General features: G+C 44.2%; 1 protein-coding gene across 3 annotated transcripts in view; it reads left to right on the top strand.

Annotated features, from left to right (window-relative positions):
• The window catches only part of CREB3L2 (cAMP responsive element binding protein 3 like 2), a 126,873-nt gene extending 101,836 nt beyond the window's left edge, over positions 1 to 25,037 (top strand). For all 3 annotated transcript variants that reach the window (XM_001148336.7, XM_009454291.5, XM_063815639.1), the window contains exons 9-12: positions 14,511 to 14,610; positions 14,892 to 15,018; positions 17,384 to 17,600; positions 19,471 to 25,037. In XM_001148336.7, the coding sequence (XP_001148336.2) occupies positions 14,511 to 14,610; positions 14,892 to 15,018; positions 17,384 to 17,600; positions 19,471 to 19,546 (520 nt within the window). In that variant the 3' untranslated portion in view covers positions 19,547 to 25,037. The remainder of the gene's footprint in view (positions 1 to 14,510; positions 14,611 to 14,891; positions 15,019 to 17,383; positions 17,601 to 19,470) is intronic.
• The last annotated feature ends 2,812 nt before the right edge of the window (positions 25,038 to 27,849 follow it).

Here is a 27,849-nt window from a genome sequence, read left to right as displayed (position 1 = left end):
AAAAATTTAATCAGATTAAGGGTCAGTGTTAATGCCCAATAACAATTGTGCAAATATTAAGGGATCAGTTTAAATCTCTTTGCATGTTATTTGATAATAACAAATGAATTTAATTCCCGTTTCCTGATTCTTCATGGTTTGTTGCTCAAAAAGCCAGCTAATATAGACATAAGCTAAAACTACCGCCAGTGGGATCCCCCTGAAATTTTCTCTGCATTTCTGGGAATGTGTGCTCAGATAGCAGTCAGGGGCAGTTCACCCCAAGTGCTCTGTAAGACAGACTGCCCAAAGGGAGGAAGTGCCACCAACTTAGTGTGGCATTACCTTGATCTCATGAGGCAAGGGAGCTGGTTTCACTGCTTGCCTTTGGTCGTTAGTCTCCTGGGGCTTCCTCTCTTTTTATCTCCACTTCCTCTCCCCTGGGGGGATTGCCTGAGGCGGCTCTGGTTCTCTGGATCCTGCTCCCCGAGCCAGCATATGTATGCATGTTTTTAGCATCCTCAGCCGATAGGCGTTCCCGGCACCCATCCTGGCACTTGCTTCCGCAGCAGCCCCATGTTCATGGGTGGGTGGGACAAATCCTGGCCAAGAATTGGCGAAAAAGGGAAGAGCAAAGACCTCCTTGGAGTTTGTGTTCAGGTTTCGTCCTCTACAGGCTCCGTGTCAGGCCTTCCCTGGGCCACATGGGGGCAGCAGAGGCACAGCAGGGATGTGCTGGGGCGATGTCCGGGTGTGTGAGGGAGAAGGACCGACCCCCTACCTTGCCTGGGAAGTCTCTCCTCTCCTCTGCAGGTGGACTGTGCTGCTTGTTCCTTCCTTCCTTCCTTCCTTCCTTCCTTCCTTCCTTCCTTCCTTCCTTCCTTCCTTCCTTCCTTCCTTCCTTCCTTCTCTTTCCTTTTTCTTCCTTCCTTTTCTTTCTTTCTCTCTTTCTCTTTCTTTCTTTTTTTCTTTTTTCTTCCTTTCTTCCTTCCCTTCCTTCCTTTCCCCTTCTCCTTCCTTTCTCCCTCCCTCCCTCCTTCCCTCCTTCCTTCCTTCCTTCCTTCCTTTCCTTCTTTCCTTTGTCCCTCCCTCCCTCCCTCCCTCCTTCCACATTTTTATTTTTGTTTGCTTGTTTGAATCAGATATCCAAATAAGGTCCATGTGTTCAAACTGTTTGATATGTCCATTACATATCTTTTTGTCTGTAAGTTCTCTTGCATGTCTTTGCTGTTATTTAGTAAAGGCCGAGTCAGTTGTCCTGTAGAGTCTTCCCTGGTCTTAGTTTACCTGTAATGTCCTTGTGGTGTCCGTTAGCACAGTCCTTCGTCCACTACAGACTCTACTTTGTTTGGTTTTGGTTTTTGGTAAGAATTCTTCATAGGTTCCACTACATGCCTCCATCAGAAGGAACATAAAAATTGGTTATTTGGTTCTCCACAATGTATACTTATTGGCTAGAGAGATCAATACATTAGGGGTTTGAAAGTAGCCTTATAGAATTCTATCATTTCTCCTCCAGTTATTAGCAGAATATTTTTCTAAAGCAAGACTCTTCATTGTTAATGAACATGGGTACACAAGTAACCATGAGATGCTGATTTCATTGTCTTTGGGTATATACCAGCAGAGGGATTGCTGGGTTATATGCTAGTTCTATTTTTAATATTTTGAGGAACCTCTACACTGTTTTTCATAATGGTTTTACTAATTTACATTCCCATTAACAGTGTGGAAGGGTTCCCTTTTCTCCACACCCTTGCCAACACTTTTCACGCCTTGTCTTTTTTATAATGATAGTACTAACAGATGTGAAGTGATATCATGTAGGGTTTTGATTTACGTTTCTCTGATGACTAGTGTCAGTGAGCACCTATTCATATACCAGTTGACCATTTTTATGTTTTCTTTAGAGACATGTCTATTCAGATTCTTTGCCCATTTTTTAAAATTGGTTTTTTTTGATATTGAGTTGTATGAGTTCCTCATATATTTTTAATATTAACCCCTCATGATGGTTTATATGGTTTGCAAACATTTTCTCCCAATCTGTGGGCTGCCTTTTCATTTTGTTAATTTTTGTTGTTGTTGTGCAGAAGCTTTTTAGTTTGATATAGTTTTACTTGTTTATCATATGTTTCGACTTAAGGAAGATGCATACATAATATGTGCTCCTTGTAAAAATAATTTAGGAAAAAAAAAGAATCCTTTCACTCAGAGGTATCTTTATGTTTTGGAATATCTTATGTGTATGTATTTATATTGTACATACTTCTTTGTTAAGAACTATTTCCACATAACAAAACACTGGACATATTCTTATACATTTCTACAGGATCTTTGACTCACCATTAAAAATAATCTACCTTGATCAGGCGCAGTGGCTCATGACTATAATCCTAGCACTTTGGGAGGCCGAGGCGGGTGGGTCACCTGTTAGTCAGAGATCACCTGACCAACATGGTGAAACCCCATCTCTACTAAAAATACACAAATTATCTGGGTAGTGGCAGACGCCTGTAATCCCAGCTACTTGAGAGGCTGAGGCAGGAGAATCGCTTGAACCTAGGAGGCGGAGGCTGCAGTGAGCCGAGATTGTGCCATTGCACTCCAGCCTGGGCGACAGAGCGAGACTCTGTCTCAAATAATAATAATAATCATCTACTTCATGCTATTGGGATCTGAGCCTTCCCTGACAGTCTGCTGTTACTGAATGTGACCAGGGGTAGCTTAGCCACCTGTTAAAGCAGGGAAAGTTTTTTGTTTATGTGTTTTGTTGTCAGCGTTATTAAGGCATAATTGACAAAATTGCATATTTTTACAGTATACAATGTAACGATTTGATGTATGCGTATATTATGAAATGATTATCACAATCAGGCTGATTAACACATCCATCACTCCACATAATTACCTTTTTTTCTTTTTCTTTTTGGTGCCAATGCTTAGCACACTTCTAGTGTATAATATGGCATTTTTAATTACAGTCACCATGCTGTACAGTAGATCCTCAGAATGTATTTACCTTATAACTGAAAGTTTGCATTCTTTGACCAGTTCTCCCACTTCCAGTGCCCAGTGACCACCTTTCTATTCTCTTGTTTCTGTGAGTTTGACTTAAATTTTTCTTTAGATGTAAGTGATACCATACAGTATTTGTCTTTGTCTGGCTTATTTTACTTACAAAGCAGAACAAGTTTGTCAATGTTCCTCTTCCCCTTGGCCTCCTTCCCTATACTCTGTGCCTTCCCTTGAGTCTCAGGAGCGCAGTGGCTCTGTGTGTCTTCTTCTCCCATTTCTTCTCCCTCTTCAAGACTCACCTCTCCTCGTGGTCAACGCTTTTATGGTAGTAATGGCTGGCAATGGATTCATCTGTGATCTTCCCACAGATAATTGTAGCGGGGACCTCCTAAGATCATAATATTTAAGACCTGGCGCGGTGGCTCACGCCTGTAATCCCAGTATTTTGGGAGGCCGTGGCTGGTGAATCACCTGAGGTTGGGAGTTCGAGACCAGCCTGATCAACATGGAGAAACCCCGTATCTACTAAAAATACAAAATTAGCTGGGCGTGGTGGCGTGTGCCTGTAATCCCAGCTACTCAGGAGGCTGAGGCGGGAGAATCACTTGAACCTGGGAGGCGGAGGTTACGGTGAGCCGAGATCACGCCATTGCACTCTAACCTGGGCAACAAGGGGAAAACTCCATCTCAAAACAAACAAACAAAACCAGTAGCTTTTAATGTATTTTGGCTTGAGAGGGAAATAGATAAAAGCAGGGCTGCTTCGCTCAAACGGGGAATGGACCTAGAGTTCCTCTAACTGCTCTTCCCCCTTTCTCTTTGTTTTCTGCCGAGGGCATCTGTGGCACTCAGAGAACACCACAGTAACCAAAATGACTGATGTAAGCATTGGCAATTCCCTGCCCGAGAGCCAGCCATGGGGAGCTGGTGATTGGGGTGCTGGGCAAGGGAAGACGTTGGGACCCTTTACTCACATCACCCCATGCAGGTGACCAGTGTTTGAGCAGTGTGCAGGGCTGGGCTGGGGAATGCACACCTGTGTGTGTGTTCCTGTTGATGCTTCTCATATTATCATCCTTCAGAGGCAGCTGGATGGAAGTAGAACAACTTTGATAAGTGAACAGGATCCTGGGTCACCAGAAATGGGGGATGGAGAGGCCTTGGGGGCCATTGTTTCATATGCATGGCGTGGCAGGGAAGGTGAATGGCTGTTCATCATTGACCAAATGAAAGAAAATGATACCTCTTTACTTTTTTCCACCCCTATACAATACCCCACAGGGGACTTTCCCATCTACCCAGATGAAAATTTGTGCTCGGATTATGAGTCAATCCTGAGTGTGGTTTTCTTTCTTTTTTTTTTTTTTTTTTGTACTGGACTCAGCAGCAGCCACCTAGCCTATTATTGATTTCTAGATGAAAAGATCTTTTATCTGAGCTATGGAAAGTGGAAGAGGACAGGGCCGGGAGAGTAGACGAGGAAGTCTTTTTCATCTTTCTTCAGTTTTTCTCTGGGAGACTCTGGGAACAGAGCTGAAGTGGTGTGAAAGCACCTTCACACTTCCTTTGCTGAGGTGATCCGCTAATTGCATGCTATCAGGAAATGTGTAAGATGGGAGTGAAATGGTTTCCCAGGGGGCCCTTCTTCCTGTGCTCCATCAAGAAATACATTTCACTTGCTGGTGTCTGAGCAGTGCCTGTGTGGCTGCTAGAGAATCCTTCTGGCTTTTCTAAGTGAATGCACCTCTCTAAGCTGCAAGCTTTCTGGATGGCCCCATCCTGGTCTCATCCCTGAGAAATCTTGTCATTTTTTCCCACTGGTATAGTTTTCTTCTGCATGAGTGATGCACATACACTGCCCGGCCCATTAGTTGTAGGCGTTTGTGGCTCAGTTTGCTCCATTTATTTCTTATTTTGTTCTCAGGCATCTTTAGGGCTGTGAGCTACAGCTTTTCTCCTTGAGCATGGATTTGTAGAATCATAGGAGCTTAGACTTGAGATACACCTTAGATATCATTGTATTGAACTGCTCATCACCTTATTTTACAGAAGGAGAAACTGAGGCCTGGTGGGGTTAAAGTCATCTTAACATTTAGAGGTAGAATGGGGACGAGAACTTGGTCACTTAACTTTTGAACTGGTCCTTACTTTGGTTTCTCTTGCTGCTATACCTCTTGCTCCTTCAAGGACCTTGCCCCAGCAAGAGCCAACTTTAGACCTGGACACAAGGGCCCTTGATTTGGACTCAGTGTTTTAGAGGGCCCTGTGCTGACTCTCCTTCAGCCATGTCCCCCTCCATGGGATGTGTAGTTGGCAGGACCAAGGGGATGCGTCCATCTGGAGCTCTCACCCTAGCCCTCTAGAGCTTACTCCGGTACCTAGGATCCTGGAATTCCCTGTCCAAAGGTCTTAGCTCATTTCCAGGGCCTATGTGGACTTCTACCCCAAATCTGTTCTCCGAAGGGCAAACCTGGTGACCAGTGGGCACCCCTGAAGCCAATGGGGTAGACAGAGACTGCTCTTTGTGAGGGCTGCATATGGAGTTTGAACCAGGCCTGGTGTGTGCATGACATCCTTCACAATATGTCAGGTCTGGGATTCAATTTAGCCTTATTTATAGAAGATATGAGATTCCTGGGTCAAAGACAAAGGATTCTATTGCTCAGCAGACAGTGTGAGCAGCAGCATATATGTATCAGTTCTCCTTGCCCCCAGGTACCAGGACAGATCCGGGTGGATGCTGTGCTCTCAGTGGGGATTGTGTCACAGTTAAGGAAGCCTGAGCTTGGAGAATCCACTGCTTTTATAGCAAGCAATCAGTAAGCCTGCTTCTTGCCCAGGGAGAGACATTACCTCATCTGTCCAGGTTACCAGCTTCATAACAACCTTGAGAGGTGGCCCATCATAAAAGAGCAGTGAGAGCCTTTCCATCTTGGCATCCACAGCAGAATGTGTAGGAACACAAGAAGACCCAAGAGACTGTCTCTCTCCAACGGTGTGGAGCAGGCTGAGGCCTGGAGTAATTCTGCTTATACTACCACATTTTGGCAAGCAGCCCTGGGAAGTCCAAGAATTCTGTTCAAACCTGGCCATAGAGGGAGCCGGAAGGAGCAGGTGTTGGGCTGCTTGACTTGGAGAAACCTTAAGATGTGTGGCATGTGGACTTCATTTGTACACTTTCCTCAGACCTCACAGAATTAAGGGACATGCTTGCCTGATATTTATCTCTATTGTTATCAGAAATAAGAATTCCTTAATCTTTCTCTTTGATCTTCCTCTTAGCTATAGTCTTTCTAACTCTACTTTTCTTGTTCTTGACAATCTCTATGTGATTCCTATTAAAGGTCTTTCCAGCCAAGTCTACTGGGTTTTGACTGGATTCTGGCTCTCCTGGTCTGTTTGTTTAGCCCACACAGCTGTGTCTGTTTGCACTAATTTTGTATATTTGTTCCCTACACACTATTATGGTTTTCTGTGTGTGGGTTCATCTCTTCTCTCTTAGACTGACAATAACTGGCTGAACCCACCCCCAGCTGCACACAAAGAAGCTATTTGAGGACTGATAAATGACCCAAGTTACTCTACTATACACTTTTACCTTGGTTTTAATTCACTTTTCATTTCTGCATTATCTCTAACTTCTGGTTGTGTGAAGAGTGTGAACTTTCTTTCCACGTGGAAATATTTCAAACTTCAAAGGATTATTGGGTACTAAACTAAGTTCCCCAGAGGGATTTAAAAGGCATTTTAGTGTAATTTAGTGTAAAGTTCAAAATTCCACAGCCTCAGTTTTTGTTCCTTGGCCAGTGTTTGTTCCTGGGCCAGTAGGTAATATAGCATTTCAGAAATGCCCTCTGGTTCCTACAAAATAAAGAAGCCTCTTGTAATGTAGCAATTAACACAGGAAGAAAAAGGAGAAAATTTATACGGTTTTTTTTTTTTTTTCATTTAGGCCAGAGCCCCATGAACAACCTTCAAAACTTAAGTAAAAGGCCATAAACATATAGGTATTTACTCAAGGTTTAGGAGTTTGAGCTGATATGGTTGTCTTTTGTGTATGACACACTTTAGTATTTAAATGTCTTTGAGATTGTTCATGATTTTCCTTAAATATCCTTATGAAATGTGTAGAACTTATAATTATTAACATTGTATCCCGCCACCTCCCTGCCCTCCATCCCAGGATTTTGAGGTAGAGGTTTCAGCTGTTGGACACCCCCTTCTCACCTCAGAACCTCCCAGGCACTAACTCTAGATGTGACTCGGGTGGGGTGGGAAGGGATTCAGGGGGGATTTTGCCTCAGAAGGACATGGATGCTCATCTCTTCCATCATGAGGTCACCTGATCGTCACCTGAGTTTTGTTTTTTTGAGATGGAGTCTTGCTCTGTCACCCAGGCTGGAGTGCAGTGGCGTGATCTCGGCCCACTGCAACCTCTGCCTTCTGGGTTCAAGCGATTCTTGTTCCTCAGACTCCTAGGTAGCTGGGATTACAGGCACACACCACCACCCCTGGCTAATTTTTATATTTTGGTAGAGACAGGGTTTTGCCATGTTGGCCAGGCTGGTCTTGAACTCCTGACCTCAAGTGATCCGCTCACCTCAGCCTCCCAAAGTACTGGGATTATAGGCATGAGCTACCGTGCCTGGCCAAGTTGTTTTTTTTTTTTTTTTAATTGTGTGCACTAGATAAGTAACACTCAGGCTTTTTTGATTGTACAATTATTTTACATTTTATGCAGTGTAAATGGCACACCAGACTACCACATGAACATGTACGTATACATCATACACCTCACTAATATGAATGCTTCACAAATCGATAGTTCTTTACAGCATACAATGCCCTCTGATACTGTGTATTCTATTTGACTCCATTTCATTAAAAACATATACCAGTCACAACCCAATTGATTTCACAAACCCACAAATGGTTCATGATTTGGAATTTGGAAATGACTGCTCTAGGTGCTTCCATAAGGCTGTGAAAAAGTTCCTTCATCTCTGAAGGAGGCTGATTTACCCAGGGAATAGTTTACACGCATACATATGGGCACACACATATGTGCACCCGCACACACCACTTCCCAGAGAGTTCCATTTCTAAGATGTGTTGTAAGATTTGATGGAAGTATGTCTGGCTGGGTGCGGTGGCTCACACCTGTAATCCCAGCACTTTGGGAGGCCAAGGTGGGCGGATCACCTGAGGTCAGGAGTTCAAGACCAGCCTGACCAACATGGTGAAACCCCATCTCTACTAAAAATACAAAAAAAATTAGCTGGGCGTGGTGGCATATGCCTGTAATCCCAGCTACTCGGGAGGCTGACGCAGGAGAATTGCTTGAACCTGGGAGGCGGAGGTTGCAGTGAGCCTGGATCATGCCACTGCACTCCAGCCTGGGCAACAAGAGTGAAACTCCGTCTCAAAAAAAAAAGAAAGTATGTCTACAGAGAGGGCCTAAGTTGAAGCTCCCAACACAGCAAATAATTGGGAACCACCACTTTTTTTTTTTCCTGCTCCTGGTTTCTGACTCCAGTGGGAAATTGGGTTCCTGAATGTTCAAAGTCCAACATTCAATAACTGTATGACTGTTCTCATTCTTTCTTTTGTAAATAAGGAAACACACACAAAAAGCAAAATTAAACCAAAGACGAAGAAAACATGAGACTGTTGATGCATTTCCCAGTTATTGTAAGATTGTGTCTCCCACTCTTGGATTCTTTTGAATGTTTTGCCCAATTTCCTTTGATATGCCTCCCAAGATACAGGGTGATGGTTTATTTTGGGCAAGCCTGGCAGCTGCTTTCCACTGCTCTTTTGCAAGGAACTGCATGAGGATAGCCACTGAGTTTATTTTTACATCTCACCACAGGACAAAATCCACATTTTCAATCAAGTGTTGGACACTCCAATTTAACAAATTGTGAAAAATCTGTTGGCCCAGATAAACGTATGCTAAGAGTATTCCTTTCTCTAAATTAAGATTTTGTTCCCGGAAGCCCAAGAATTCATTAAGGCCATAATTAGCCATGATCACTGATGATTTAAAATACAATAATAAAGAGGAAGTGTATACTGAGCTTCATAGGCACCATTGGATCTGTCCTGCGGTTGACTTTTTATAGCTGTAGTTTAAAAATAACTTTTCCATTTCATCTGCTGGCTGTCTTTTCTCCACCCAGCCCTTCATGCAAGTAGGGTGGGGGCTGTCATCCAAGCTCCCATTGCTGCAGGCAGTGACATCTGTCTCAGTGACATCAGAGAAAGTGCCACATCATCTCAAACCAACATATCAGTTATGAGGTCACAGGCTTTCCCATAAAAAGGACTGGCCTCATCTGTCATCAGTGAAAAGAGACAGCAAGCACTCTTCAAAGATGTATTTGCTTCAGCAAACCCAGAGTTACCCTGGGAGGGGGCATTTTCTCATTATTCCATGAGCTGATGTGGTCAAGGGAATTCATCTGAGTAGCTGCCTAAACTCAGAACTTAACTTGAATAAAGGCACATAGCAGTCATCCTCTGATTGAAACTCAGGTGTCTTTGCCTTTAGAGCCAATCCTCCTGATATATATGCATCAGCTTAGCAATTCTAAAGCCATCTCATCAGCTTTTTTGGTGTTTCACAGAGAGACAGGTTTTATATTTTCCATTTTTCTAAATAAAGCCCAGGCTTGACTTCCTGACACCTTAACTAGGCAAGAAGTACCCTTGATTCTTTTATCTATTATCTGCATTTTATCTTTGATGTATCCAGAGAAAATACCACACAATATTTATTTGCCTTGATGGTTTTTGTGTCATTGTTACTGAAATTTTGTTAGTATGCATCTCCTAGCCATCAGAATGGGTTTTATTGTGGCTCTTCCGTCTATGGCTTAGTCTCTTTTAATAGTAATATTTTCATATTTAATGGTGGACATAGTTGGGCTGGTGTCAACATAATATTAATGTTACTGGAGTTAAGAAAAATCTACTTAACTAAGACATGCTTTATTATTAATTTTAGTAGGTTATTGATTAGGGTACCATGCTATACCATGTTGGAATGTACACAAGCTATGGGGTCAGATAGGTTTTGGTTTACATCTTAGGTCGTCTACTTATTAGCTACGTGACTTTGAGATGATTGCTTAGTATTTTAGCGTATGTAGTTCTTGGAACTCAAGTAGTAGGCACTCAGTACCCTGTCATTGTTCATTTTTTCTTTTTATGATGAAAAGGAGTGTTTCTGTTGTATGGATGTGTGTGAATTTCCCAAACTTTATTGGATCATAGAAGTCTGTTTGGATTCTGGGGATGACTGAGCGAAATGCCTCAGTGTTGCTGATTGATGGGGCCTTGCACATGTTGTCATTTCCACCATCAGTTCCGTTTACTTTCTCCAGCACCAGTAGGAGAAGCAATGGCAAACAGCATATTATTAGTCACTGTCGCGCTTTCCACCAACATTTCAAACTAAAAATGTGTATTTTAAACTACATGTTTGCTCATCTTAAAGAGTTAGATTATAAACTGTTAGAAATCAGGGACTATTAAACAACCATTTTCATTTGCAGTGGATTCAGAATATAGTCATCTTGAGTTGGGAAAGGATGTGTCCGTGAATGCCAAGCAAAGTGCTATGCAGTCAGGAAACACCAGCCCTCCCTGCTCTCTGCAGCCCTTCTTGAAGGGTCCTTCTTCCCAACTTGTAGCACTTTACACCTGTGACTGGGGAATGGGGGATTCCAATTTGAGCCTAAGATATTCTTTCAGTGGGCTTCAGGTGTATGTGGCCTGCTGAAAGTCTGTTTTCAGGAGGCACTGGGGAGCCTCCTAGGAGACTGTTCATCCTAGGGGAAGGGGTACAGGGCCCAGAGATATCAACCAGAAATTGGAAGGGAGGACTGATTCCTTGTGTGGATTTTTTTTTTTAAGCTATTCATGCTCTAAGGACTAGGCAAGGGGTAGGGGATGGGCAGGGAGGAAGTACGGGCTGGCTGCTGGTCAATACGGATTGTTGGTAAAAAATGGAAGTGGTCATTCCCCTTTCAAAACAGCTTAAGACTTTGGAGCAAAAGTAACATGCTTTGGTACCATCTGGAAAGGTACTAACTGAAGCCTGGATGGAGAAACCTTACCCCCTCATGCCCAGAGCATAGCTAAACTTCAGCACCTTGCGGCCACCAGCTTACAGGCAGCAGGAGCGCCCAGTGGAAAACTGAGGTGCCCAGGAAAAGTGGCAGCTGTCACTTACAGAAGTAGCTCTTGAGCAGGCCAGGGGAACAGGAGACCGCTTTTCATAGCTTAGCAGGAAGGAGAGACCCATTCCTACCATAGAGAGTGGTTGGCAATAAGAGGAAAGGGTTTGAGCCATGTGGTCTTTTCTGTGGGCTTACCTGGAAATTTGCCCAAGGACTTGAAGAAATATCAGCAGGGAGAACCCAGCAAGGGCTTTGGGGCTGGCATTACAGGTGGTAGAGAGTCAAATATATGCTTCGGCCAGTGAAATCTCGCTGTGAGAATGAATGCACACTCAGGAAGTGGCAGTGCAGAAGGAAAAGGCAGCTGTGCTGTTGGGTAGGAAGGGAATTTTCTGGGGAAGTCCTGGGAGAACAGAGAAAAAGTTTCATGAGGAAGGAAAGGTGCTGCATCATAGAACCATTTAGTTGCAAACTTTCTTTAAGTAGAATTTTAAGTAATTACGCTGTTGAGTATTTCTCAGCATTAAGTAAACATACAAAATGCTTTTAAAGAAAATGGTGCTGGGTGTAAGTGGCTCATGCCTGTAATTCCAGCACTTTGGGAGGCAGAGGTGAGAGGATCGTTTGAGCTCAGAAGTTCCAGACGAGCTGGGCAACAAAGTGAGAGACGCTGTCTCTACAAAAAAATAAAGAAAAAAACTTAGCTGGGCATGATGACTCACATCTGTATTCCCTCCCAGCTACTCAGGAGGCTGAGGCAGGAGGATTGCTCGAGCTCAGGAGGTTGAGGCTGCAGTGAGCTGTGATCACACCACTGCACTCCAGCCTGTGCGACAGAGCAAGACTTTATCTCCAGGAAAAAAAAGAAAAATAAAAATTGTACCTGAATACATTTAAATATAAACCAGGTCTAAACTACATTCAATCATACTTCTATATAAACAGAAACAAAAATGTACGATTAAGTACAAAAAAAGATCTTCACATTAAATAGAACTTAAATTAGTGATATTAACTAATAGAATGAATGATTCTGTGTTGCTTAAATTAAAATCACTATACCTGGGGAAAATGTCATGTAGATAGAAACGCATAGAAATTTTTTTTTTTTCTTTGAGACGGAATCTCGCACTGTTGCCTGGGCTGGAGTGCAATGGTGCAATCCCAGCTTACTACAACCTCTGCCTCCTGGGTTCAAGCGATTCTCCTGCCTCAGCCTCCCGAGTAACTGGGATTACAGACGTCCGCCACCATGCCCAGCTAATTTTTTGTATTTTTAGTAGAGATGAGGGTTTTACTATGTTGGCCAGGCTGGTCTTGAACTCCTGACCTCGTGATCTGGCCACCTCAGCCTCCCAAAGTGTTGGGATTACAGGCGTGAGCCACCGCGCCTGGCCCGGAAAGGAGTTTTGAGTCCAGAAAGCATCTACTCTGTGTGCTGAGGGCTGCTCCAATTCACCCACCACTCCTATCCATTTAAACTGCTGAAAGCAAAACCATTCTTGTGGCCAACCTGTCCTTAATTTGCTCAGATTGGGAGAACTTGTTTCATTGGTACTAGCTGGGGGTGAAGATGTAAGCCCAGGAAAAATCTGCTTGTCCTTCTAGCACCTGAATGCTATTCGGGGGTAGACTGTGATGAGAAGCAAGTTATCTGCGAAAGCCCACAGCATTCTGTGAACAAATGATTTGGTGATGTTTTCCAGTGAACTTATGTGGCTGTCTAACATTGTTACATCACAGCACACATTTTCCGAGAATCCTTGAGACCCAAGAGAAAGCATCTGCTCATAAAATCTTTCCACTTTGCCATATGCACTGGGTTTAGGGGTGGGGGATGAGGATGAGGAGGAGCTTCAACTCTTTACACCACTCACAGGGAACTCTTCCTGGGTGCTCTAACTCAGGAGGGTGTGTTGTCAGATCCTTTTCTATGCCTTGCAGTGTTCAGAATTTGCAAAGAATTTTACCATCTGCTCTGTGTGCTGATGTCACACAGAGCAGAGTATATAAGACTGTTCTTATCCCTCAAACTTTGCCTTTTAAGGAGAGGCACAGTTGTCCAATTTTAGGGATAAAACGTCTCCTTTTTTTTTTTTTTTTTTCTGCTCTTGCTCTCTTGTCTTTTTCCTGGAGAAAGGCTAGAATCTGTTTCAAAGGATGGTTTTAAAGACCCTTGACTCTGGGCGTGAGGGTCCAGTTGAGCAGGCATCTTTGTTCTTTCATATGTTGGCTTCGTTTCTGACTCTGGAGGTGCTGTGAGCGTTTAAGAACCACAGGCTTGAGCTGCAGGTGGCTGTTTGCCTCTCTGCCTTAAACAGAGCCATTCTTGTTTTTCCTCTCCTTTCTGTCTCTCTCTTCTAACCTGCCTGTGAATGCCTGTTACTCTGTGTTGGCATTTCCAGTCACAGCCCCCACCTCTGGCCTTTCTCTCTCTCTTCTAACCTGCCTGTGAATGCCTGTTACTCTGTGTTGGCATTTCCAGTCACAGCCCCCACCTCTGGCCACTCCTTCTGTTGTTCTCTGCTGGTCATTTTTTATTTTTCCTTCTCTTTGCCTTTGTCCCTTTTTTATGTTTTTGTCAATGTTTCTCATCTCTTGGTTAAATGAGTTCTTCTTTTAATCGACATTTTCTTAGTCTGTTCAGGTTGCTATAACAAAATGTCATAAACGAGGTCACTTACAAACAACAGAAATTGATCTCTTACAGTTCTGGAGGCTGGGAAGTCCAAAATAAAAGTGTTGGGAGATTCCGTGTTGGGCGAGGGCCTGCTTTCTGGTTCACAAAAAGCAGCTTCTTGCTGTGTCCTCTCATAGTGGAAGGGAAGCACTCTAGTCTTTTCAGCTCCTTATAAGGGCACGAATCCCATCAGTGAGGGCTCCATTTATGACTTAATCATCTCCCAAAGGTGCTGCATCCTAATACCGTCACATAGAGGACTGGGTTTTAGCATAGGAATTTAGGAGAGACACAACCATTCTGACTTTAGCCACCATCCAATCAGAGTGTTCCTTTTCCTTTGTTCTCAGTCGCTGAGAAACAAGCCACAGCCTGTCAGGGGTAATGTGGAGGCAGTTACCTCTAACTCAGGGCAGTGCAAGAACAGGACTTTCAAGTGTGAAGGCTGATTCTGAGCCCCAGTGAGCTCTGTGACAATGGTGCTAGAAGGTACTGGTGTTCGTATCTTCTTCCAGAGGAAACTGTCCCTTGGGGCTCTGTTGAAATGCAGGCACAAAGGCACGGCGGCCTTCTTGGGTCACATGGAGAGATCAAAAAGCATCTCTTCTCTGTCAGACTCCCCTCACGGCTGTTGTTATCATTGGCAGGACTCTCCTTCAGCAACTCCAGAAGCTTCAGACTTTGGTGATGGGCAAGGTTTCTCGAACCTGCAAGTTAGCTGGCACGCAGACTGGCACCTGCCTCATGGTGAGCTTCCCAGCAGGGTAGCACAGTGACCGCGCCTGGCCTGGCCCCTGTCTCCCCTCTCTCTCCACTTACCAAAGCCAAGTGCTGTGCTGTAGGAGAAACCACATGGAGGAACTCCACTCTGAGGCTGTTCCTCGGTGAGGCACTCTGGTGATGTGACTGGTGGGTGCAGTCCACTGGCCTGAAGAGGAGAGTCTGTGTCCCTGGGTATAAAGCTGTGCTCTCCAGAGGCTGAAGTCCACAGCCCCTCATGTTCTCTCTCCCCTCTTTCTCTCCCACAGGTTGTGGTGCTGTGCTTTGCCGTTGCATTCGGCAGCTTCTTTCAAGGCTACGGGCCCTATCCTTCTGCCACCAAGATGGCTCTGCCCAGCCAGCATTCCCTGCAGGAGCCCTACACAGCCTCCGTGGGTAAGACAGCACGTGGCAAGTTGGGCAGGGTCTTGTTTTATTTCCCTAGAGCTGGGTTTCTCAGCCTTCCGAAAGGAATCTTCTGTGAAAGTCCAATGTTTAAAAAGTGGTAAAAGTGGAGCTTCTCCCTTTGAAGAGGCAAGTGGGGGTTCCCCTGGGGCCCCTCATCCACTGGACTGCAGCATCACTGGGAATTCTCCAGAGCTTGACAGAGCACAGTTTGCAAACTGCTGTTCTAGACTGTGTTCCCTGATCCATTCTGACATCTAATTTTTGAGTTCTGATAAGGGAGAGGGAAGCAGATGAGGGAAAGAGTCTGTCGCTTTCTGTGACGTTTTAAGAGAACTGCTGTGTTTCTGCCTCCACTGAGTGGAATTGTATGAGTAATGTAATGCAATGTATATAGTAAGGGCTTGTAAAGTGAAATTAAATAAACAGCAAGGTCAGGGCCGGGCGTGGTGGCTCACGCCTGTAACCCCAGCACTTTGGGAGGCCGAGGCGGGCAGATCACGAGGTCAGGAGATTGAGACTATCCTGGCTAACACTGTGAAACCCCATCGCTACTAAAAAATACAAAAAAATTAGCCGGACGTGGTGGCAGGCACCTGTAGTCCCAGCTACTGGGGAGGCTGAGGCAGGAGAATGGTGTGAACCTGGGAGGCGGAGTTTGCAGTGAGCCGAGATCGCACCACTGCACTCCAGCCTAGATGACAGAGCGAGACTCCATCAAAAAAAAAAAAAAAAAGAATCAGCAAGGTGAGGAGTTCAAGACCAGCCTGGCCAATATGCTGAAACCCCGTCTATTAAAAATACAAAAATTAGCTGGGCATGGTGGTGCATGCACCTATAGTCCCAGCTACTTGGGAGGCTGAGGCAGGAGAGTGGCGTGAACCCGGGAGGCGGAGGTTGCAGTGAGCCGAGATCGTGCCACTGCACCCCAGCCTGGGCGGCAGAGCAAGACTCCATCTCAAACAAACAAACAAAAAGAATCAGCCTGCCTTCCAAAACCTTATGCCCAAGATCTAGAGAATATGGGGACTCCGGTGTCAGATAAGAAGCGTATGGTGTTCTCACCTAGAAATAAAGGGATGGTGAGTAAGGAATACACACACAAATTCACACCTACACCTATAGGAATGAGCATGGGATTAGGCGGTACAGTAGTCCCCCCTTATCTGAGGTTTTGCATTCTAAGCTTTCAGTTACCTGTAGCCAATGAACATACCTGCAGTTACCTTAAAATAGCTGAATACACTATAATAAGAAACACTACCTGCAGCCAATAAAAATACCTGCAGTTATCTGAAAATAGCTGAGTACACCACCATAAGAAATTTTGAGAGAGAGAGGCCACATTCATGTAACTTTTATTAGAAGATACAGTTAGAATTGTTCTATTTTATTATTATTGTTAATTTGTTACTGGGCCTAATTTCTAAATCAAACTTTATCATAAGTACATATGTATAGGAAAAGGCATATGAACCCTACATGCTATATGCCCATATATAAACCCTGTGTGGTTTTTCCTATACATATATACCTTATACCATATATATAAGGTTCAGTTCTATCTTCGGTTTCAGCCATCCACTGGGGGTCTTGAAACGTATTCCCCATGGATAAGGGAGGACTACTGTACTGGATTTGGGATAGGGAAAATTTTGCCATCTTGAAACGTCTGTGGTCTTCACCAGGCAGGTGTGTCTCTGCCAGGTATGACAGAAGTGCTAGCATTCCAATTAAATAATTTCAGTGGCCTGTTGAGAATTCTTCCCCCCAAGGAACTATCTCTCTAATTTTAATTGGAAGCATAGTTTCTATGTCATGGAAAATTGCTACAGAGCCATCTAGCTGTGTGACTGTCCTACAAAACAAAGGAGATTGTCTCTATCCTTTGATTTATGGCTTTGGCTTTGTGTCTCCTCTTCACTTTCTAAATGAAATGCCCTGTACCTCATCCCCCTGCCAGACCTACTCACCGGGAATGCTGCTTCTTTTAGCTGGGTCTGGACATCTCCAGGTATTCCACTCCCATTCTCCATGAATCATTTTCCCTAGATGGTTATGGGTGGTAAGGGGGACAGTTTTATATTTTCAAAGCAGTGGGGGTGGTAGTTTGCCTTGTGTTTATTTGCTTTTCTATTGTTCTTCCAGCACTGTATAATTGGTATAATTTTTCAATGCACAAACTCTGAAGCTCTAAAGTCTTTATAGAAAGCCAAATCCTGTTGGCACCCACGGTTCTGGGCAACGAGAACACACACATTGTCATCTGCCACCAGCCCTGAGCACCTGGAGTGAGGGGATGTGTTGGACCCCTGTGGTCTTTTGCTAACACCTTGTTATTCTGCTCTGTCCTCAGTGAGATCCAGAAACCTGCTGATCTACGAGGAACATTCTCCCCCAGAGGAGCCATCTAGCCCGGGCTCGGCTGGGGAGCTGGGGGGCTGGGACAGAGGTTCCTCCCTGCTCAGGGTGTCAGGGCTGGAGTCCAGGCCGGATGTGGATCTTCCCCATTTCATTATCTCGAATGACACCAGCCTGGAGAAGTCAGTGCTTTTGGAGCTGCAGCAGCACCTGTGAGTCATAGAGACACAGAGCCAACTCCTCTAGTGCACTGATGGTGGGTTATGAGTCAGCAACCTGGGATGTGAGGTTGAGACTCTCCATAGGCCTGGTTCAGTCCCTCAGCTCTCTCAGGACCTATTTCCAGGACCTGGGACTGCAGAGAGTCTGTTGCCGGCCAACAGTTGCCCTGAGCAGAGATGGGGAAAAAAGCCAGCATGAGCTCCCCTATGTCTGCTGCATCAGCGGGGAGCTGGCGTGGTGGCACCAAGAAGTGGGGGAAGGGATTCAAGCCCTTCCGCCACTGTCTCCATCCTCCCTTCCAAGCCACACGAGTGAATGCACAGCCCAGGTAACCACAATGTGTTTACTGTGCAAATCCAACTTTAAGACATGTTCCATGGCTTCAACTAGGGAGTAGATATATATTGTGCTATATGTCAATATATGTTTATGATTTATATGTAAATACACATGTGTTAATTAAAACTATACATATTATAGTTTTATACTTATAGATGTATGTTGAGGGGTACCATTTAAGAGGCACTGTGCACACATTTCCATATTGAGAACAACCTCTATTTGGCTCCAATTCTACATGAGTTGTTTCTCAGTTTCTGGGAAAAATCCCTTTGTAAACATAAAGGCTTATGTGACTGCAAGGTATTGTTATTGTAATAGGGGAGGTCCCTGGGCCTGCATGCATGCTCCTGGTTACGTGTGACATGGTTGGTGATTTAGCTGAACTCTGCTCCTGTGCCTCCCAGAAATGAGGCCGTTCCGATGTAAATGGGAAAGATTTTGTTTCAGATTTTTCAGCTTTCATCCCCTAATTCTGCAGGGGAAGGTGTATAATGAAGTACTTTTATGTGTGTACGTTATACATACATAGTTAACATTTACTAGCACTTACTATTTTAAGCACTTTACAGATGTGAGGCAGGTTGAGTATCCCTTATCTGAAATGCCTGGGACCAGAAGTGTTATAGATTTCAGATTTTGGAATATTTGCATTATACTTAACAGTTAAGCATCCCTAATCCAAAAATGCAAAATGCTTCAGTGAGCATTTCCTTTGAGCATCATGTCAATGCCTAGAAATTTCTAGATTTTGGAGCATTTTAGAATTTTAGATTTTCGGATGAGGGCTACTGAAACAGTATCATACAAATCCTTTTAAGTATCCCATGTGGTAAGGCATCATTATTATTCCCGTCATAGAGAGACTTGCCAACGTAGCCACCGCTGGGATCTGTAGAAGACCCAGTGCCTGCTTACTTGGCTCTGGACACAGTTTCTCTTCTCTCAGCTAAGCTGTTCAAGGCCGCCTTCAAATCCCATTTGTTCTGTGATGTCTCCTAGATAACAAAGCCTCCTAGCCCTCCTCTGAATGCCTAGAAATTTTCCAGGTTGTTACACAATTTAATAATGTATTTATTTTCTGTTATGGATTTATTATTATTTCAAATTAGCTCATTGTTAAAAATCTTTATCTGGATTATTAGCTCTTCTAGGCCAAGGATCAGCTCTTATCATTTTATTTTCTCCTTCCCTGAGTTTAGCATAGGGCTAAACATCCTAAGTGAATAGAATAATTTAATGCATCTCATAGCAGATCAATATCAAGCCACCATGATTATCCTTAGTAGGGTTGGGATGCCTTGGGTGTAGATAAAGGTAAGAATGTGGACTAGTGGAGAGGCTGGTAGCAGGGGATTTTGGAAACAGAGAATTGCTACTAGGAGAGAAAAGGACAAGAAACATGCCCAGGCCATCTCACCAAGTTGCAACCCCTGAATGATTGCATCACGCTACAAAGCATGAGAATTGTAGCTAACAGCTGGTGACTAATACTTCGTTTTCCTTTTAATGCCTTCACAGGGTCAGCGCCAAACTGGAGGGGAATGAAACACTAAAAGTTGTAGAACTCGACAGAAGAGTGAACACCACTTTCTAAAGAGGCTGCCTGCACCCCCTCCCTTTCCCTTAACTCTACTTTTACATCCCCAAACCACCTTTGTCATCAGCTTTTCCTCTTTGCCACTGGATCTTCATGAAGACATGGGCAAGCATTAGTGGCTTCAGATGGGAGACCAGCCTGGGACTTCCCTGCAGTGAGAGAGCATCTCCCCCTGGTCCATGCCCCTCCTGTGCAGAAGGGAGCCTGCATCCCTCCCTTCCTTTCTCTTACTGCCATAGGAAATTATTTTAGGGGTTGGAGGTGGGACAAGCAGGCTTGTTTCCACCAATAGTGCCAAAAAGATACTGCCTAATGTGCACCTGTGAGGTGTAACCCCCCGCTTTGGAGACGAGATGGCTCTTGTTCAGTCAAGACCCCAGACTCTGGCCACAAAAATGCCATAATGCCTGTTGGTATTTGGCAAAGCACTGACCCATGTCCTCCCTTGCTCGCACTGGGGTCTCTGGTGTGAACACCCCCGACAGCAGCCCTCCGCCCACTCTGCCCCCTGGGAGCCCTCGCTGGATCGTCTCGTCTCCTGCAGCAGCACTGGCAGGCGAGGGCTCTCGTTCATATTCTCAGGCCGCAAGTGCAATGCCTGAGGGGATCAGGCTTTTCTACTCCAGGCAAACCTGCCCCATCTTGTCGCGTTTAGGACCTCCCACAACCTGGTTCCCCACACATCCATAGTTCTGCCTCCCCAGCTTCTCCTCCCCACTTGTAAATAGTATTTATTAGCTTGCCGAGGCTTCCTGCTAGCAACCACACTGAAGAGATCGATGCCTCCTTTCAAGCTAGCCAAGTTTTCTGCGAGCCTTCAGAGCTAGGAGGGCACCCTAGGCTCTGGGATCCCCTGTCTTTCCAGACAATGTTTTGTTTCCTTTCCTTTGTTTTTTCTTTTAACTGGAATAATTACCATTGAAAAAGAAGTTCCCTTGAGCATGTATGTGTCTGCCTCTAGGATGAGCTCAGAGCCAGAGATGACACAATGCCTCACTCAGGCCCCGGGCTCCCTGGCCACAAGCTTTTTCTATCCTGTTTTCATGACAGAGAAGGGGAAGCCCTGTTCTGACAACAGACATTTCAGACAACCTTGCTGGCTTTCCACACCTGCCTGGCCCCCTCCTCCCTCCACACTTCCACTTTGTCCTCCTTGTCCCCTACCTCAACAAAGCAGGGTGGGGTAGGTGACATTTGTGTATCCACATTCTTACCTTTGATAGTCAGGTTGGGCTACTTTGCAGCTCGCCCAAAGAGATACAACCTAACCCCCAACCTAGTTTTAGTTTTTTTTTTTTTTTTTTATGGTTAAAAGTAACTTTTGTAGTTTAAAAAAACTTTCCTCTTTCATATAAATACGAAGTGGAATTTGCCTTTTTATTGTGTAATGTAGAAAACCCTCAAGTGTTTTTTCTGAGCTTGGGAAAGATTTTGTGTAGGAAATGTGCATAGAGTTTGTATTTTATTTTTATTAGCAGCTGAAATGCCTTTGGTTTTGGCTTCTCTCTCTCCCTCTCTCTCTCTGTCTCTCCTTCTCTCTCTCCCCCCACCACCCACCCCCACACACGTCATCTGCATTGTTATTGGAGCCTGTACTTAGAGGGATTAAGCCCACACCCTGGCTTCCATTCCATATCAGGTACAGGATTTGATGTTATTAACATTTGTCGTCATACCTCATAAGTCGGTCCCTGCCTTGTCTGTCTAGGCCCATTTGGGGCTCCCTGTGAGTGATTCCCCTCTCTCTGCTATGCTGGAGATGGTTCCAGCCTGGAAAGCGGCCAAGTTCATCTTCTCACTGTGAGTGGAAGCTGGATCGGGCCCCCGTAGTCCTGGCAGCCCTGTTGTCTGGAGGGTTCTTGTTGTCCCTCCCATTAGCCAGGGCGGAGACTGTCTGGGCTGTGCAGGAGGAGGGTTGCTAGTAGGTTCTGCTTCTGCTTCTCTCTGCTCCACTGTCTGCAGCCCAGATCCTGTTGGGCCTGGCTGGTGTCTGGTAACCATGGGCCTCCACTGACCCATCCCTCTCTTTTAAACTGTCAGGTCATTATCAGGCATAGGCAGCCTATACGGCCCAAAGAAGGCAAAAAGATAAGATTTACTCAAGTAGCATTAGGGCAATGAGGAAGGAAAGGTTTCAAATTTAGGGGCAGAAGTGAGAGAATGAGCCAACCCATGTACCTGCTGCAACTGAACCAGACTGGGTTTTCAAGGCTCCCAGACGTAGAGTAGGAAACATGCTCTTCTAAATGAGGAGGGAGAAGATAAAGGAAACTTCTAGCCCCTGTCCTTAGTGCTTTGAGGATTTTATTTTCTCCCTTACTACCCTTGCTTGACATCACTCTCTCTAGACCTCCAAACAGCAGGACTCTTTCTCTGGGAAACTGTCCTTCCAAAACGGAATCTATGTAGACAATGGGACATTAGGCAGAGAGCTCAGATGGCCCTTTTAAGGGGGCTCCAAGAACCAACATCACTGCTCTTTTAGATAAACCTCTGCCCTCCACTCCTTGCTTGAGTGGGTTAAAGGAATTAACAGTTGTCCCTTTAGGAGGACAAAATGGGGTCAAGAGGACACAGAAGAGTTGTATGGCACCAGATTGGTTCCAAATAATTAATGGATGTGTGCACATTTTCTGTTCAGGGATTAAGACCAGAATATCAGTGGATTTGTTTTCCCCACCAAGTGGCCTCTTAGACTAGTCATTAACTTATGGTTAGCTCTAAAGATTTCAAATAGTGGCAGACAGTGTCTTCTGAATGTAAGTTTTGAGAAATACAAGTCTGTCAGAGCGGCCATAAGCCATAAAGAGTCAATCCCTTAATTATATTTTTCATCATGTAAACAAGTTTCCCATTTCCCTTTCTTAGATTGCACCAGTGAAGGAGATGGTTTGCAAAGATTCAGAGAACTAATTTTTCACTGGATAAGACCTGAGTAACCCAGACCCCCCACTGTGGTTCTTTTCACAGCCCTCGACTTTGCACTTAAAAAGGGATATTGTAAATGAAAGGCTGCAGTGCCAGTTTTAAGAAAGAATTTCTGTGAAGTGTGAGGACTCTGGAGTCTAGCTCACATAAAGAGAGTGTTATATAAAAATCCGACAGCTGAACTAGGTTGCTCTTTTTTGGCAGGGAGTGGGGATGAGATTTGACACCAATATGGGCAAAATTAGATAACCTTTTGGTTAATATAAATGATTTTGATTTGGAGGCCTAATTTGTAGATTGTGAAAGCAGCTTTTAGTTTAACTTATTCACAGACCCCTTATAATTACCATGTTTTTTTTTTTCTTCCTAAATCTCTTGGTTCAGCTTGTGAATCTTACGTGCCCATAAAGTTGGGATGTTGAATTGGCTCTTCTTTGTTCTGGCAGTGAGTCACGTGTCCAGCATTTTTTTATAAGTGTTTTATTAAAATTGTTCTCCAGCATTTTATGGCTCCTCCCTCCCATGTCCTCAGACCCAGCAAAAGCGTAGAGGCAGAATCAGAGGCCTCTCCAGGCCAGCTCCTCTGCCCACATGTCATACGAGGTGTGAATTTGAGCACAGTCCAGAAATGGAGACATCCCACCCCCAGTTGAATAATGGCCCATTCATGCCAACCTTGCCAACACGGAGAGGGCAGAGATGCACTAGAAGACCTTCATCCTCCCCTTCATCTGCCCCAAGTCACTACAGTTGGTTCTGTTGAAGCCAGTCTTTAAGAAACCTGGGTTAAAGACACCAGCACTTCTGCTTGCTGGGCTGGCTGGACCTGTGAAGCCGTGGGCAGGTAGTGCCCTCTTGAGAGTCATTTTATTTGGCCACCTTCAGCTGAGACTATCCATAGACACATGCTAGGATAGGCCCCGCTGGGAGGGCAGTTACAGGAGAGAGTAGGTGGTGGTGACGTGAGGGCTGTGAAGGATCCAGAGACAAGACTTAGATGTTTCATTCATTCACTCATTCATTCAGTTACTCCTAAGACTTTTCAGTTTCATAAGGAAGAGTGTTGCCTGAGGCCCTAGGGAATATTGGGGAATAGAAGGGATTGAGGAAACATTAATAATAGTTATTCAAAAGACCCAAATGCTTATACTTCTCTCTCCCTTCTTCTCTCTCTGACACACACACACACACACACACACACATGCACATTCCTCCCTTACATGCTCATTTGTGCCTTAACTGTGCCTTATATATAAATCCAGGATGACTGAGGAATCCCTCGTCACTGGGAGATTTTGTATATATTCTTTTATTATTAGATTGAGGTGGGTGTGGGGGAAAATTTTTTTCCGAAGGCTCAAAAGTGGTTTCCTAAAAGTGAGCCACTATCAGATTTGCACATCAGGAGAAAAGAAATAGGGTTACGTCCATTAGGAAAATCCCAGTTTGCAGGAGTGCAATCACATCAAAAAAACAACCAGCCAGGATTAAAGGTATTATAAATCCTCATAGCGGAACATTTCTCAGGGCAAAGGAACCTGGCCCATTTGAAGATTAATGTTCCATGTCTTTGTGGTCAAAGGGTCAGCACTTACTTAACACAGGAAAAAACTAGGTGTTGTTTTGTTTTGTTATTTTGGACAACATAAAATTCAGGAATGTTTTATTTAGCCTTGGTTTCTAGAAGGAAGGGAAATAATATTTCTTGAGCATTTACTAGGGTGTTGCGTGCTGCGCTAAGTAAATTTTAAGTCTTTGAGTTTTACAGATACAGAAAACAAGGGTGACTCTTTACCACAGGATGAATAAAGAACTAAGTAATATGGGAAATGCAGCAATTTCTGGACTAGCTGAGCCGATTCCTTCCTGTGAGCACGCTGTAAGCTTTCAAGTTCTCTGGGCAGGAATTACAGCACCTGTCCCCTGCAATGGCCCTGCTGTGTGATGCTCATCGCTTCCCTTCGTGCTGGAGCAGTCCCCCAGGTGTCCATCTCCTATCTTTTTGTTCCAATCTTCTGTGAGTTCCAGCTAGCAGGCTTTACATCTGGGGAAAGGAATACCAGGGGTTTTAGCTCTGTTCTCTGCTCCCATCCTTCGCTCACCAGCTGAGTGAGAACATGAACTTTTTGCACCATGTACCCATGGCTTACACTACTTAGAAAATCACCTTTTCAGATAAAACAGTTTATGAGTTCATAGAGAACACCAGCACTCTTTGACAAAACTGTGAGTGACCCTTTTTAAACAATGCTGAGCAGACCCTGAGCTATAATCAACGGTGAGCTTTAATGTCTATGCTGACAGTTAGGTTTTGCTCTCTTTTGTAACAGGTTACGTAGACCAGCAGTGTTTAAATCTAAATACGTTGTGAGTCTGTTATCTGTCCTATCGCGTTTTTTAAATGACTTTTTATTCTTTATCATAGCTAAGTAAATACCAAAAGAAAAAAAAAAAGCTTTGTAGGACACTTGTACTTAGTTTGGGAAAAAAAAATAAATTGAAATTGTTATGCTTTTGTATTTCCATTTCTTGCAAATAAATATTTTTTCTTAAATAGTAAGATGTTGCCCAGTCTTTATAATCTTGGTACTAATTTGAAAAGCATGTTTTTTTTTATGAGCATGGGTTTGTGTATGTGTGCCGAACCGTTCTTTCCTGGATATCTACTTGGCCTGAAAGAAGAGCCTCAAACCAGCAATCGGTATGTTATATAGGACTGAATCCAAGCCTTAGTTGGAGGAATATTGAGAATGTAATTGTTTTTTCAGGCAGCCACGGGAAGAAAAACAGTATCCTCTAGAGACTTATGCAGCATGACTGTTATTTTTGTTGTCTCCTCTAACTATTCCCTAACTAGATTTCAACTGTCTGTGGATTTGATTTTGCTTTCCCCATCTCTGGTTGCTTGAGAAAGATCCTTTGGACTTGAGCCAGAAAGGAATGATCCTTCTTCCTACGAACAGTTGCAGAGGATGTCTAACAGATTCATGCTCCAGAAATTCTGATGAAATGGTTGATAAAGGTCAGTGCACTCAAGCAGAGTCATCTTCATTCCATTACAATGTCTGAATCCAAATGTAGCTTTCTTCACTCAGAGAGTGGGGGCTTCGTTTAGTCTCAGACTGAGTTGGGATGTTAGAGACTAAGGCCAGGGACTATGCTTACTTGGAAAAAAAAAACAAAACATGGGATTTTTTTGTTTGTTCGTTTTGTATTTTTTTTCCTTAGCAGCATGCCCAACCCTGCCCTGGCCTTGAGGGTACATTAATCTGCTCTATCTTGTCCTCTTCAGAGCACCTTGACCTTTTGTTGTTACACAAGGGGGCCTTTCCCTTCAGAGGCTTTGATTATCATGCCCCACTCTTTCTTTTATGGGGAGCCTATTCCTGAAGCTCCTCCACCCCACAATATGCTGATATCTTTTCAGTGGTGTGTGGAGAGGGCAAATACTCACTGATTTGAGAATGTTCTGTATTAATCATGCCTTTCCATTTTCTGAATTTCTAATGCTTTGACATCTAGGGCCTTGCCGACCCTGGAGGGACCGCCCGTGCGAGGGCTAGCCCTTTCCTAGCTTAGGAGCATGCCTTTCATATACAAACCGACTTGGAGCCCATAGCCCAGCCACCTCCTCTGTGGCCTTTCGTACTCTGGGCTACTCTCCCCCTGCCCTAGGTACCCTAGGGCCAGGTACCAGACAACTAGAGACAGTCTCTAACCCCGCAGCCTACTGAAATTATTCAAACTAGCCAATCCAAAACCTGTGTACCCTGTGTTGCCTGTTTTTTCCTGCGTAAACCACAATAAAAGCCCTTGCTCACATTTTCCCTTCATTCTTCCTGCTTCTTGAGCCACCCTGGTGCTTCCCCAGATGGGCTTGCGTGACATCCCCTCTCCTCTTGGGAACTATGAGTAACAAGCTGTCTTTTCTTTTCAATGACCTCACCATCCCCAAATAATCATACCATAAAAATCTGCTGGCCTCACCATACCCGAATAATCATACCATAAAACCTACATTTTAAAATGAATATCAAATGAGAGGCTGATCCCAGACTCATGGGCATCTGGGGTTTCACAGATGGGCCTGCTGTGATTTAGTTTGAGGGAATACAGATCTATTATCTCTTTGCACACTGGTTGCCACTTAAGTTCTGGAGAGGAAAAGTGAGATCTCTAGGGAGTAGTGTGGCTTGTTCATGGGAAGAGAAAGCAGTGTCTAAAACCCTAGTCCTATGCTCAGGTTCCAAATCAAGTCGTACTTGATATCTCTGAGAATGAGTGCCATAGAGGCAAGGGAACACCTGGATACAGTGGGGGGAAGAAACAAGTGGGACTCAGAACATAGAGGTGTATGGGTTCTTGCACTAGTTATACCATTAACTTGCTGGCCTGGAAAAGAAGACACTTACTGAGTGCCTACCATGTACCAGGAAGTTCTCATGAATTACCTCGAACTCCTGGGTTCAAGTGATCTTCCCACCTCAGCCTGCTGAAGTGTTGGGATTATAGGCATGAGCCACTGCACCAGGCCAGTTTGCATGAATTATCTATGATAGTTAATTCCTCCAAAATCTTCATGGGGATACATATACCACCTTTTACAGTTGAGGAAACTGGAGTTCAAAAAGAGTAAGAAACTTACTCAAGACCATCCAACAAATCAGCTGCAGATGAGAGGTTGAGTCCTGGGTTGACACCAAGTCCACATTCTTTGAACTACATTCCACAAGGTTGTAGGGCATTTAAAAATTATAGGTTAACTTTTCCACATTCAAAGGACTTTCATAAAACTCTAGATTTCCATCTTCTCTTGAAAGACTGAGAGACACAGCAACTTCAAGAGCTGAAAGATATCGGCCCCCGGGATGGCATTGTCATTTCTGGTGGCCACATTGCCCCACACCCAAGCTGGTTCACTCATTCATGGTACTTACCTGGTCCTTCTGTCATCAGAATTCACTGCCTCTGGTTTAGGTGGTGGCTAAATTTTGGGGAGCAGTGAGAAGGAATAAAAGCAAAGATCCTGTATCAGTGATGGAACTAAGAGGTGGGGAGGGCGGTTAGTTTCACCCTCAGAGGCCTGAGCAGGAAGGCAGCTTGGCTATGAGCTGTGGCGTAATCTGCACATTGGAGACCTCTCTTCCCACTACCTGAAAGAAGAATTGAAGTTTGTGGTCTGGTCTGGTCTTCCTATTCTCAACGATGAATATTCATTAATCTCAAAAATTATATCAAATAGATAAACTACATGCATACACATAAAACAATTCCCTCACCCATAGATAACTCACATGTATACATTGGTGCGTATTTCCAGACTCCCAATAAAAACATGAATATGAATATAAATGAGTATTTACATATTTAGT

The sequence above is a fragment of the Pan troglodytes genome, chromosome 6 (assembly GCF_028858775.2).
Source record: "Pan troglodytes isolate AG18354 chromosome 6, NHGRI_mPanTro3-v2.0_pri, whole genome shotgun sequence".
NCBI classification, from domain to species: domain Eukaryota; kingdom Metazoa; phylum Chordata; class Mammalia; order Primates; family Hominidae; genus Pan; species Pan troglodytes.
This window is presented reverse-complemented; position numbering and strand designations above follow the sequence as displayed.